Raw genomic sequence first — 14,196 nt, forward strand, 5'->3', positions numbered from 1 at the left:
ACTGCCGTGTTGACTGCAGAACAGGACTGGAGCGCACGTCGAGCTACATAATATAGCTTTTTTCCTTGGTATCCTGTAGCCTTTTATTTGCCTTAATTAAAATTAATTAAAATAAAGACCAATTAAAACGAAAAATATTACGCATGGTTCGCATCGCTTAGAAATCTATACGTTTCATCGTTGGGCAACTCGTCAGGGAAGGGGGTGGTACTGCGAGAAGAGCTGTGCGGGCAAAATGGCACGGGCATTCATTCTGGAAAACCAAAATATCTTTTGATAGATAGTGCACGTGGCGATAGCAAGGTGTTATCGCCGATAGTGGTCGCACACGTGCGGTTTCCCTCTTTGCTGCGAGGGAACTTGAGGCTTATATAACCCGGAGCGCTTCCAGCGCGGAAAGGAGAGCCATCCTGACGACGGTGTGAGGAACATCCCCTGCATGGAGCGGATTCTTTCGGCGGCCGGCAGATTACGGCTGTGGTCTGATGTAAGCGAGTAATTCTACTCTTTGTTGTTGGTTAACCTGAATGTTGCTTGTGTTCTGTATTCTTGACTCTATGAGATGAGTCGCAGAAGATTGTGAACTCATTGTGCCTGTGTTCTCTGGGGCCGTGGTCAGACATGTGTTGCTTATGAGCAGTATGAGTAGACATGGTAGACAGTGAGTAGACAATTCCCGCAATGTAGCGTCGAACTTTGGGTTCCGACCTGTCAAGCCGCCTGTCCAGGGAGCATGAGAAGATAGTTGTTAGCGGTTTCCGCCTGGTGTTTCCTTGTTTTTCGTTTTGTTTGCTATTTCCTGGCGTTTCTTTTCGTGCAGGTCATGCCGCCCAAGCGGAATCCCCAGCTCCCTCGACAGTGCCGTGGACGAAGCTGCGGCACAGAACCTGCAACAGCAGAAGACTTCTCTCTGTAACCTGTCTTAACAGCGCCTCCGCCATTCTCGGAGATTCCACTGCCCCTGAACTTGACGGTACCGACGCTTTCCTGCCACAGCGATCCCAGGCCGGAAAACATCGACTACGGCGGCGTCAGAGTCGGACTATGTCCTCCTGCGTCCAGTACTGCCAGCAGCTCGTTGCTCACTGCCCTTCCAGCGCCATCTTGCACTTTTCAGTACTCTTGAAAAGGTGGGACGGAGTGCTAGCAAGGTGCTGCCGCTGGTAGCCCCCCCTCCTTACACGTGGTCCCTGCTCCTTTCTACTGCAAGGCAAGCTTGAAGCCACAGCGCGGAGAAGAAATGCAGCGGACGGATTACGACGCGGCGGTCTTCTGCAGAGAACGGTGATGTATGAGAATAAACGTGTTGTTCGTGAACCCGAGGGTTATTTGAGGAGCCCAACTGCGGCGTTCGTTCTTTAATCTTCAGAATAAAGATTATCTTTACTGAGTGTGTGCTTAGTTGGGCCTGAGTGGGAGCATTTTTATTATTCCACTGAGCATGGGGGGAAAGAAGGTAATTGTTTTGGTGTTTTCGGGAGCAGAATTCCCCTCTACCCCCAGCAGTTCCACCTGCCAAAAGACGGGCATTTGCTCCAGCTCATTCTAAGGAATTTTTTAAATGCTGAAAGAGGAATAAAAGATAAAACATCTTTTTCTGAGGCCAGGTTTTTCTACCCCTGCAATTCCACTTGCGAAATAAAATACTTCCTTCCACTATCGAATATGTGTGCCTAATTCCTTTTCGTCGCGTTTTACTTCAAATGTGTGGCCCTCAGCTTTTTACTAAGAAACACTTCTCATGTTATCTTCCTGCCATGTTGTCTTCTCATCTCAGAAAAACTGCCAAAACTAGATGTCTACGTATGTTGGAAACGTCGAAGAAAGATATTGCTAGCTTTCCGTGGCATACGAGGCTGTGTGTTTTACTGAATACACCGACGGTCGCATTTTACCGGATCTTCGAAAGTGATGGTAATGTACTAGAGCTTTAGTGCATCGTACGTTATCGCCTTTGCGTACGCAGGGGGATAGCGTGGTGGTTCTGCTCATTGTGTTGCGTGTACGCAGAACCACCAACGCTATTGTTACAGCCCTTAACTTTTACGCTTAGAAAGGGGCAAATTATCTGAATTGATTGAACGCAAACACTAGTATAATTATCTATTAAACACGTTTGTGATATAACGACACTCGTTTCAATATAGAGCTGACATTGCAGTCAAGACAAAGCATATCTATGAGGCAAGGTGTGCCCTGCAGGTGAAGAACGACGTTCGTTAAAGGAAGACTTCGCAAGGATTCGAGAAAAAAGGATCATACCGAACAGGAACCACCCCCTCGATATCGAACACAACATACGCATTCTTTTGCGCCAGTAATTCGTAAGTGATGACAATAGCAAACTGTAATGCGAAGAGCAGAAAACTGTTCCACACATCGGATCGTCCAGAGGAGGATACCGTGACGTTTTTTAGTATACCATTGATAAGGATATCGTGACTATCGGAACCAATCGCAGTGGTGCGTGACTCAGAATCTTATCCACTGATTGGTTCCGGTTGATACGGTTCGACGCAAGACACGTTATCAACGGTCTGCTTCGAAACCTGCATTCTCCCTTGCCGGACGATCTCAGCAGTGTGTTGCTTTCAGTGCCATCTCGCTTCACAAAGGAGAAGCACTCTCTTCGTAATAAATTCGTTTCAATAAAATCTGCGCAGTTTTGGGACGAGATATTTCGTATACATGTTTTCGACATTCCAAAGGTTATGGATATACCACGACCTTTGTGGTGATTTTGTTGCGGAGTCCGTAGAGCTCGACTAAAAAAGTTTCGCTCACGTGTACAACTCAGCTGACCGGTCATTGCCATACCTTGCACTGCTATACCATTTGCACCTCGCAGCGTGTTTTGTTGTGGATTCGGGTAAATCCGCCGCGCATTTGCCCGTTCCTGCCACATCATCATCCCATTTACGTGTGTCCTGCAAGGAAGTGTTACTTTAACTTGTAAAATTTCGGTGTTCAATTCAGGAAATTAAATTTAGTTTCATTAAAATTTGATCAAATTACTTTTAACAATTGGCAAAAGTTTCCTATATAATATATAGATAAGTACGGTAGACCTCATAAGTTTCAGACAAGTAGACTGTAAGACTTTTGTGATATGCTACGTGGAACACCCAACGTGCTCTTCACGTTCAACTCCAATGAAGACATATTGACAAACACACATACACACACACACAAAAGGGAGAGAGAAAATATTCCGAGAAGTACTTTCCTCTCAACCCGCAGAACAGGCTCTACATCAGGGATTTCCCTACATCCCCTCAGGGGAGGGGGGTGTACACCCCTCCTGGCTCTTTGCATCCCCTCCCCCTTGAAATTTCTAAGAGTGTCCAATCCAATGCAGCTATACAGTGCAGTGCTATGAGTGTGCAATGGGTATGTGTATCAACACATATACCCATTGCATACCTGTCTCTTGGAAGCTCGGCAACTCCCCACCCCCGTTTTCCCGAAGTCAGTTCCTGGGGAAATCACTTCTCTGCGTCCCCCACTGCCGGCACTGTGTACGATGGCGTTTTGTGCTCAACTTGAATACGATGTGGCGTTGCAATAAGCCCGGTACTAATTTGTACTAAAAGCGTACCTTTCCGTCAATAACACCGTGACAAGTTCAACCTCTCCGTATTATTTTTCGTCCGTCCAACTCCAACCGTTTCACGACCCCCACCTTAAAAATACGCATTCCAAATTTTGCTCACACCATTCCCCAATATAAATTACATAATGTGCAAACATGCGTTAAATGTATTGTTTGAAGCTAATTGCAATCGGGCGAAATCTTACCCGCGGCAGGAACGCCGTTCCTTCCAGAAAATGGAGGTCGTCAGCCCCAGCTGTTCAACAGTTGCATTAGGATGCAAAGCGACCTACCTGTGTATCTACCAATAGACGTTTTATAGCACCGTCGCATTGAACAGGTTTCTACTGGAAATTGTAGATCGGGGACATCTTAGACGAGGATCACAGCGCACACCATCACCTACGCGCCGAGTTTAAAGGCGTAAAGAGCTCCATTAGGCAATGAAAATGCGAACTCATAAGCATTAGCATAGCAGGTGAGAGGTCTGGGAACGTCGTCGCAAGCCGTGGGCGTCACATGCAAGTGATTAAACTTTGAAAAGGGTCAGTGTTGCGTTCCGAGGGTCTTCGCATGGTGGTTAAAATTCGTGCCATTCGAGGTACCTGAACCGAAACGCCCTCTCACGGGCTCGCCTTGGATAATAACGAGAGTGTTGAATAGTGAGAATGGCTGTGTAACGTTGTAATGAATGAGGCAATTAAACATAGAAGGACAAACACAACACAATTCTCGATGTAAGAGAGAATGTGTCTAGGGTGAGTGCGTGTTTATTTTTTAATTCAATTTTTATGTTTACGTTTACCGGTTTTTACGGTATTTTTACGGGTTTTTGTGTGTGTGTGTGTATGTGTTCCCGTGTTTCCCATGCAGCGTGGCTTGGTTCGAGAGCGGGTATATAGCTATAGCATGGTGTAATTGGTAGCGTATCTCTTGCCGGAAATCAGAGGATGTGGGTTCGAATCCCACGGTTGGTGCCTCTCCTTCAACTGCCATCATTCAATGACTGTACATATGTATATACTTCGCGAGGCACCCATGTTCATGAGCGACGCCTTTAATGGCCGGATTTTCCCCCGCACGAGATTTCTCGAACGTCGTGCGGTGACAGCGCAAACATCCAAAGTGTCCAAATAGTAAGGGCTTTCCTGGAGTTCTAAACTCAATTTTGCGTCGAGCGCGGGGCTGTCTTCAATCTTAAAGGGGCTCTACGGTGCCAACAATTTCTCCGCGCGCGCGGAATGGAAAATGCCCTTACCTCGACACCAGAGATTCGTCGGAATCCCGTCGTTCGTGATTTATATAGCGAAAGAAACACCAGATACCGCTTCTATCTCCCTCTCTCTGGCTTCTCTCTCGCTTTGTCGCTCCCTCTCATTCTCAAGAGAGGAGAAAGTTTCGCACTTTAATGCCCCTTTAAATGGCTTTGCAACGCGTCGTCTTTGCCCGATAAACGTGAAAGACGATTATTTGTATCTATTGGTTGATTGATTGACTGATTGAAAAATTAAAAAAAAATATTTTTATCGATGTGTACCTGATTTCCAAGCTTTACAGCAACGGAAAGCTTTACAGACGCGTAAATCGGTCCCAGAAATGCATATAGCGTCTTCGGCAGTGTGTCCGGGAGAGGTCACATGCTTACAGCTACCAATGGGAATGGCGGTAGCGCCCCCTTGTCTGCCATCAGAGCTTGGCGCGTCGGCATGCTGAAGGATCTGCAGAAAATTAATTAAAATAATCTTTCCTCAATACCCTGGCATGCAGTATAATGTATAATACGTTCATAATTTTATGAACCATATACTGTACAAACATAAAAAAACATAAAACAAACAAAAACAAACACACATACACACATGCATAAAAGTGCCAAAGCGCCTATAAGGACACACACACACATACATTGGATGATGATGAGGAACGTGGTACATATTGTGCAGTTTATCGGCTTTTTAGTGTACTCGGTGACTGGATGTCGTCTTGAAGTTTTACAACGCGTTGCATACATGTAGTCACTACGAACTGATCGCAAACTGGCTTTCCTGTCGCTGCTACAGCACAAACAATCGTGTACAGTTTGCGTTGTGAAGAAAAAGAGCTTGGCTTGTTAAAGACAATATGCTTTTTTCTTCTTTTTTTTTCTTTTCATGCTCAAAGCATTTTAAAGCATTTCGGGGAACCTGTATGTCATAACGCTGAAAAGGTCAAATACCTTTTATTATATGGCACCCAAGATATGGCGTCATCAAGGTATGATCTTGCGTCAAAGATAGGAAAATTGGTTGTTGATTTGTTTCGAGCCTCCCAGACAAGGCACATTTCATGAAACGAGACGAAAGCGTCATTAATCTTGCCCTCCCCAGGAAACACCAGTAGCTATACACCAGTGGGTATACAGACGTCGGGCGTCTCTTGACAGAATGCGATTCATCAGTAGATGGCACCTCCTGCTGGGCTGTCAGAGTTCTTGGGAGGAATTCTAGAATATGCACAGCTCACACGTTTCCTTAGTTATTATCGTTCTTTTTTTTTTTCTTTTTTTTTTGTGTGTGTGTAGAATGTCGAGTATTGCGAGCTGCCATATAAAGTGTGCAACACGGTAAGGGAGCTGTGTTAACTCGTGTTCGAAGTTCTTGCGAGGTCAGAGAGATTTGTTGGAGCACTGTTATCTCAAGTGTCCTCAGCTGAAAGTTCGGTTCAAAGGCCCATAAATTACAGTTTGTATCACAAAGGCGGTCATTGTGCTTTGTGCATGTTCGGGCAAAACAGACATTATCTTGTCTCCGGACCATAGTGAATCTTGATTATCAGTTAGCTCGAGGGGGTACGCAAACAGCAATGTGCATTCTTCGGAGAAGCGTCATAATTCTTGGTATGCTATATAACTGACTAAAGCTTTTGCTGCGCTAGTCGAGGCTCTGAGTATATTACGTACCAGCCGTCTGCTGTTGCCCAAAGAGGAGAAGGAAATAACGTAGAAAGAGAAAATGAGAATTTCCCTTTGGGGGAGGGGTACTTCCCCTTCGATCCCTTTGGATCTCCCTTTGTGGACCACGGCCACGTACATTGAGGAAGAAGAGGAAGAAATGAGAAGATCAGCAGTTCAACTAACTTTTGCGTCTGACTCCGCAGACTAGCACTTCGATATTCGTTTTTTTCGACTAAGACACAGCATTGTTGTTCAGAGACGTACGAAGCCTCATCTTAGCAAGGAACTGTACTTGACGTTGGCAACATATCCCTAAACGAACAGTACAAGTTTGTGTTCTGTCCGTTTGTTTTGCCCCATGGTCAGGGATATGTTGCCAACGTCAAATATACTTTTTAAAAGCGATGAAAACCCCAGGTGCAGGGGACACGAAAGGACGTGACGGACATGAAGCACGAGCCAAATATACACCAGTTTACTCGTACCAGTTCAAGCGGGGGAATTTAGGGAATATTCGTGGGATTAGGGAAAATTCCCTATTTAGGGAATTTTGCGTGTACCAGTGGCGTGCCCCTCGTGCGCACTATATTACTGGGTGTGTAAAAGGTGCACATATCATGTAAATAAACCTGGGAATGCTATGGCAAAAAGTAACGACAGAAAAGGAAAAAAAAAGAGCGAGAGAGAGAAAGAGCGATGTAGAGTTGTGGATACAGAATTCGTTCGTTGGCAGCAACTCAAACTCATATCAAAGACTGGAAGGAGGCGGGTTCGTATGCCAGCCGCAGCTGTGCTGCCTGAGGTCTCTCCTCAGCTTTCCGGAAGACATGCCAGGTGGATGTCGGCGCAGTCCCTCCTCAAGCAGGCCCAGGACGCATACTAACCGCCCTGTCTCTCAGTCATTACTAGTCCCTCCGCGGTGGTAACACAAAGCTGCTAAAAAATTTACACGCTCAAAGTTTTACTACCACGTGAAGTCGCCTTCCTGTCCATTCGGACACATTTATTGCCCGACACGCACGAATAAACCAGCGCACATCTCTGCGCTCCACCCATGACATCTGACCCGAAAGACATCCTCAACGACGTCAATCGCCCCCACCATGTTTACCATCCACTAGAAACCAAACAGAAACACGTGTATACTGTCCGAAGGACCCCGCCTCCTTCGCGTCCTCGACCTCAATGGTATCTTCCCACTCCAGCGCTCACGAAACACAAGCTTTTTTTCTTCTACTTCTTCTTTGTAAAGACAATAACAAGGTATACAGCTGCTTCCTTCAAAGCGACCGCCCGCACCAGTACGCCCCGCGACCGCAAGATGGAGACGGGCGCACTCCGTTCCGCAGTATCCCACGTGACACCGGCAGCGAGAGTGAATATCTGAATCGCACTGCCGGCGGCCAGGTCCATTCGCGTTGACGTACTCGCCTGTAGTACGTGTGCCTTCCGCTATCCGCGATGTAGTTCGCATCCTCGCGTGATCGCCGCGGGAAGACTTCCACACAGCTTTTCATGCGTTTGGTGCCTTAAGCGGACAAGACGCCGCCATGTCTTCCACCGCGTGCGACATCGGTGCGGTCCGCCTGGAGATCAGACCCCTGCGGCCTTTCAAGTCCAGCGAAGAATACCTCTGGGCGATGAAAGAGGACTTGGCAGAATGGCTCAATACGTTGTACGACCTAAAGTTGACAGCGGAATCGTTTCTCGACGCCCTGGACGACGGTGTGGTTCTCTGCAGACACGCCAACAAGGTTCTTGAGACCGCACGCCTCAAGGGACAGACAGCGCTCTTCGCGCTGCCCGAAAGGGACGTGGTGTACCGCGCGGACGTGCAGAGGGGGACCTTCCAGGCACGCGACAATGTGTCCAACTTCATTGCGTTCTGTCGCGCGTTGAACATCAAAGAGTGCCTGCTTTTCGAAACGGAGGACCTTGTTATGCGAAAGAATGAAAGGAGTTTTATCCTGTGCTTGCTGGAAGTGGCTCGCAGAGGGGCCCGAGTCGGAATGCTGGCTCCTCTCCTGGTGCAATTCGAACAGGAAATCGACGCAGAATTGGAAGACGGCTCATCGGACGAGGATCCTACGCCTCGACCGCAGATCATCACCAATGATCTCAGATCTCTGCATGAAAGGGTGAGTTCCCTCCTTGGTTCCGTCGTGTTTAGAATTTTCCCAACAGCCTCTGTTCCGCAGTCGGGGAAGTCACAGCGTGGAGACGTACGAGGATATAAAATAAGCCTTTGGTCCACGGAAGTCGAAATTATCCGCACTGGGCCGTGTGTGATCTCATGTTGGACGACAGCACTAGCCCGTCTTTTATCACCAAACGGAGAATGCATCGTGATCGTAGGTGTTTTACTGGAAGGTTTGCTACAAACGTATGCCCTAAACACATGATCAAGTACGGACATACCCGCGCATAAGTCACCATGACCCTGTGATAATATTCCTTTGGAGCTTTCTTTACTATCGCAACGACCGCATTCGTTATACATTGTGCACGCTTCGCCTTCAAAGTCAATAGTGAGTTTTCTGAGTAGTAAAATGAATAATTCCAAGGACAAAACGCTGAATATGTAATGTATTTGTACACGCACCTGTTCTGGAGACAGCCTTTACGTGACAGAGAAAACGGTACAGCCATCTGTAACGGCGTGACCGAAGTCCTTCAACGGGATTATAGTCTGAGCCTGGGAGAAAGCAACGGTCGTGCCACTTGTTGCAACAAGAGTGAGCGCAAGGAATGCGTGTTTGACAGGCGGGAAAATGCCAGAACGTTGTTTTGCAAAACAAATCACACTTGCTTTCGTTATTTTTTAGATGGAAGTAGATTTGTTTTCGTATTCTGTGGGGTACGAAGGTTATACATGAAGCTTCTTTTTCCTCACTCATACTACATGTGTTTGTTATTGTTGTTGCGCGGTTCCGCGAGGTCTTTATAAGTCGAACAAATTCGTACAGTGTCGTTCCAAAGCAAAATATCACAGTACTAAACAAATAACGAATTGTTGCTGGCTCGCATTCCGCGATAGCCTCTATATGCAAGGTTCGGTCCTCTTCCAGAGACTAGGTAATGTGCTCAACCAGCTGTTGTGCGTGGACACGAAATAGGTGCCATAAGATGTGGTGCGGCTTGCTCGCGCTGCTATTTTACTATGGGCTCATCGTAAAAAAAAATATATATATATATATATGTATATATAATGTTGCCTAACTGTTTCACGTGCCAGCATGCTGTACTTAAAAACAGAAAAGGTCTTCCGCGTACTTGGTATCTGTGCGGGTATGAATATTTATGAGAGCTCGACCTGGCCAAACTTCCAACATCATACACCTTCTTCGGTTACAGTGACGTCGTTAGTAATGTATTCGTGAGGCGCCATGCATCCAGCTGTTAGATCTCTTTTTTGGAATATGCCGTTATATTCATTCCAATTCCTTCAATTCCGTTTCAATTTGCGTGTCCAAGAGTGCGTGCGATGATGCTCACATCCCCATTTTCGTTTCGATGGTCCCTGCGGAGCAACAAGTCCAAGACGGCAGGGATACAGACCGCCCGCGTGAGACTATAGCATGTCGCGATGAATGTCCGGAGGTCGAGTGACGCCTAATTCTTCGCTATCGTGTGAACTATGTGAATGACAAATGTAATATGAAGCACGAAGTGGGGAATGAAAAGAGAAACATTGAAGCAATAACCTCAACGCTCCACTGGGAGCTTCGCTATTGGTTCGTGCTGGATCGATATGGGCCTCGGCGGAACCTGGGCCTGCGCGAACGAGTGTTACTTCGCGAGTATTTGCCGAATCGTCTGGCGCACTGCTAGACGTCTCTTCTTGATCGTCTAGGCGAGGAAGGGCGAGATTTCTCTTATGCAACCCTTTTGTGCTTTACTCGGACGCAAGTACAGTGAACCCTGGTTAATACGACCCCCGATAATCTGACATACGCGTTTTACGGCCATACTCCTCGTGAACAACAACAACAACATAGAGGAATGGACGATGATGATGTGGTGGTTCCTGGTGAACAATGCAGTGAAACCTCTGCAAATCCCCCCGTTAATATGACAATTCCGCATTATGACAAAAATTTTCGGGAACGACCATGGTCATAATAACGAAGGTTCACTGTATACAACTTCGCGGGCTTCTTTGATGCTATGCTCGTTATATTTTCTGCGTTTCGGCGAAGTCGCGGCTCAAACAGACAAAAGCTAGGAGGGTTGTCACCAATTCGGAGCTTAAGGGACACGAATTTTAAATGTGTCAGTGTGTTGGTAATGTCGCCTACAATAGAACCATCGAGATATTCATCTTGCGTCACCCGGTGCCGTGTTTTCAACGATCTCCACGCGGCTAGATGTGTGCCACGATCTATGCAAATTGTTTGTTTTGTCGAAAACTTGGACAGGTTTCAGCAACGAATAGGGAATGTGCCGACAGTCGCTTCGCTGATCAGATTTCAACATCCTATTGTCCCTCAAAATACGTTTTATGTATTCCGGGGAGCAAAGTGGTACCTGATGTGCAACAAAGAGTGAGTTTTCTTTTTCTGCTACGCATATTTGCTTTAAAACATGCGCGACTTGTTACTGCATGAACTGGAATTCGCCCTCCGTCTATCCCTCTCTCTCTCTCTTTTAATTTGAAGCCAACATCAATCTGTCGAAATCATTATGCCTTGCGTCTGAGTCGTTCATGGGGATTTCGAGTGGAGCTCCTGCTCACAAGATGCATAAAACATTAAAAGCATTAAGAATCACAACAAAACTTAAGGAACTATTGCGAGAGAAACATTGAGCAAGATTTGACACGTAGCTCCCATACACAAGACATCAGTACACGTGACCTCAGTTTAGGGTGTATATTCAGGTGGGCTGCATAAGCTAATTATCCTGCTTCTTACACGAATCTGCGCACATGTAACAGAAGCGAATATTTTAATGTAAGTTTATCATAATGTATGCTTGATCGCAGCAAACGTCGCACTGCCCAGCCTACACCCGTCGTGCATCTGTAGACCCCTCAGCTTGCTCCACTATCATTTTCATGTGCGGAAACAGGATCGTGGTGAAGCGACCTTTCAACAAGAACCGCGATATATTTCATCATAGTTTAGCGGACTCCATCTCAAGGCATCGCCTTGAAGGCAACCCAAACCACTGCGCGCGATAACTCGATTTAGTGCTTGTTTATCGAGGACAGCGGGTTGATAGCCCTCCGAGATAACTTAGTGATAATGAAGGCCTTCCAGTTGCAGTACAAAGTCCTTGCTCGCCTGTGGAGGAACTGTCTGGATGAGAACCCTACACGTAATAGCACACGCAACGTGCCGCTTGAAATTGAAAGCTGGGAGAGTTGGTCTACGCAACTCAGTTTCCGACCAGTCGAGGAGGAGCCGGTGCCGCGTGAAATTTCGGATCATAATTTGTTCCGCACGTTTGGAGAGCCTCGCGTAGTTTCTTTGTGTATGTAGTTTCATTTTTCTCAGGCAAGGCCCTTCATGCATAACGCCATGGGAGTGTAAACAACACGTTCTCACGCGGGGTAGAAACTAGAAAATGAGGCGCACTGCGTATTCGCACGATATTTGCGATAACATTCCCCATAACACTTTCAGCGGAAGATGTCAAAATGCGTCATAGCTTTCTGCACCGTAAGCGTCAGTGTGCAACGTCATGCCTTTTGATGTATAGGCCCAACGCCACCTAGATACTTAATGACTCCTCTCACTCCTTCGTACGTGGACATAAAAAGTCGGGTTGTCAGCCAGTCGCAGCAGACGATCTCAAGCATAGGCTTTCTTTGGCTGTAAGTGGCTTCCCATGCGGCTGATGGAGGCTCGTCTCTATAGCTACGGCCGTCGAAAGTACGGTCGCGAAAGTACGGTCGACTCTTAGTGACTACGTCACGTCTAGGTGGTGTTTATCGAGGCGGTGTTGGTAGTGCACACCGTTGGGCATATCTTGCGGCGCAGCCACAAGAGATTCCGTAGCAGACGACATAGGAAAAGACGGGCATCGTGTCGTCTGCTAAATGCGCAATACGTCACTGTACCGATATTCCGGCACCGTCCGAATATTCAACGTAACACGTGACAGAACGTCTATCCCATGAGCAGCTTTTTCTTCCACTAGAAAAACTCCGCTTGTGAATACACGGACACAGTAACACACGCTCAGAAGGGAACTTCACCGCATAGCACGTTGTGAGCAAACAGCACTGTCACGAATGATAGGGTTATCGCTTCTGATTTGAAGAGAGAGAGAGGGGGGGGGGAGTACGCCTTTTTGTAGCAATTTACATATATCCAAATTGCTACAAAAAGGCGTACGCCCCCTCGCTCTTCGAATCAGAAGGGGTAATCCTATCATTCGTGGCAATGGTTTGCGGACAACGTGGTATGCGGGGAAGTTCTGTTCTGAGAGTGCACTGGATGGCAGTACAGGTACTAAATCACAGTGCTCTGAAGTCGCAGTACACTCTAAACACTGAACTTCACCGCATAGCACGCTGTGCGCCAACCATTGCCACGAATGATAGGGTTATCGCTTCTGATTCGAGGAGAGAGAGGGGCGTACGCCTTTTTTGTGTCAGTTAAAAAATCCAAGTTGACGCAAGAAGGCGTACGCTCCCGTTTCCTCTGGAATCAGAAGCGGCAACCCTGTCTGTTTTCACAGTGTATAGCAGTAGCTAGCTACCGTGTAAATCTATGCTGTCTTCATCCGCAATTATGTAGCTTAGTCACGCGTTGCAAGGGCAGTTTCGATTACGATGTATTGATATTGATGAGCGTGCGTTCACGAGTGGGCATCAGGACTGTTCTTTTCTTTTTCTTTTTTTGCTTGGAAGATGGTCAGATTACGGTGTAGTCACACTTCTCTGAGACCCAGGCTTGTACACGCGCTATAAAAAGGAATAATTTTAGTTCTTTCGGGGACAAGATGCATGCCGCAGCCATTTCGAGGTTGAATGCACGAAAGTTCATGCGATGCGTAGGCACTGTTTGCCGTGCTGGGGACTAAAGCGGAGAGTAGTTACAGACTAGGGGACTACAGTCGTGTTCAACTTAAAAAGGAAAAGAAATGTAGTCCGTCAACTACATACGCTGTTGGAGATAAGGAGAAGCAATAGCGCGCCAGAAGAAATACTGCAGCGCCACCATACGCCATCAGTAGGGAAGCGCACTTTCTGCCGCAGCGTATTGCCATGCGGCAGTCTTAACAGCCAATACGAAAGCAGGGTGAGTATGGTGGAATACATTATATGGCGCAAGGAGGGATCATGACCTCACTGCGTCCATCCATCCCATCTGCGGCGCAGTAATATTTTGAGAGCTGACGGACTAGATTTCTTTACACGACTATAGAATCTACGTTGCTCCCCTGCTACACTTTTTTCTCTTCTTCTTCTTAGAATGTATAGCAGCCCTGATCGCTTTTAGGTACGCGTAATCTCCTTAGAGATAATATCCGAAATCTCAGCTGCTCGGGTACGATGATTTCATCGTGGCCATGGTGCCACATTCATAGTTCGCTCGTTTGTTCATGCTGTTATCTCGAGAGTCATTCATCGTTTCGAATATGCAGCATGACGGCATCTCTCGTTCAGAAGAATGCTCAGTCAGGACACTTAAACGTTTTGGACGTGCTGGTATAGCCGCTT

General features: G+C 46.8%; 1 protein-coding gene and 1 long non-coding RNA gene across 2 annotated transcripts in view; both read left to right on the forward strand.

Annotated features, from left to right (window-relative positions):
* Nucleotides 1–301: 301 nt before the first annotated feature.
* Nucleotides 302–1,391, forward strand: LOC135371157 (uncharacterized). Its single transcript, XR_010415524.1, has 2 exons — nt 302–487; nt 821–1,391. It is a non-coding gene; the product is annotated as an uncharacterized LOC135371157 (long non-coding RNA).
* A 6,526-nt stretch (nt 1,392–7,917) lies between these two features.
* LOC135371153 (GAS2-like protein pickled eggs) overlaps nt 7,918–14,196 on the forward strand; it is a 74,946-nt gene continuing 68,667 nt past the window's right edge. Inside the window, exon 1 of the mRNA XM_064605194.1 lies at nt 7,918–8,662. Within this exon, the coding sequence (XP_064461264.1) occupies nt 8,075–8,662 (588 nt within the window). The 5' untranslated portion in view covers nt 7,918–8,074. The remainder of the gene's footprint in view (nt 8,663–14,196) is intronic.

The sequence above is a fragment of the Ornithodoros turicata genome, chromosome 10 (genome assembly GCF_037126465.1).
Source record: "Ornithodoros turicata isolate Travis chromosome 10, ASM3712646v1, whole genome shotgun sequence".
NCBI classification, from domain to species: Eukaryota; Metazoa; Arthropoda; class Arachnida; order Ixodida; family Argasidae; genus Ornithodoros; species Ornithodoros turicata.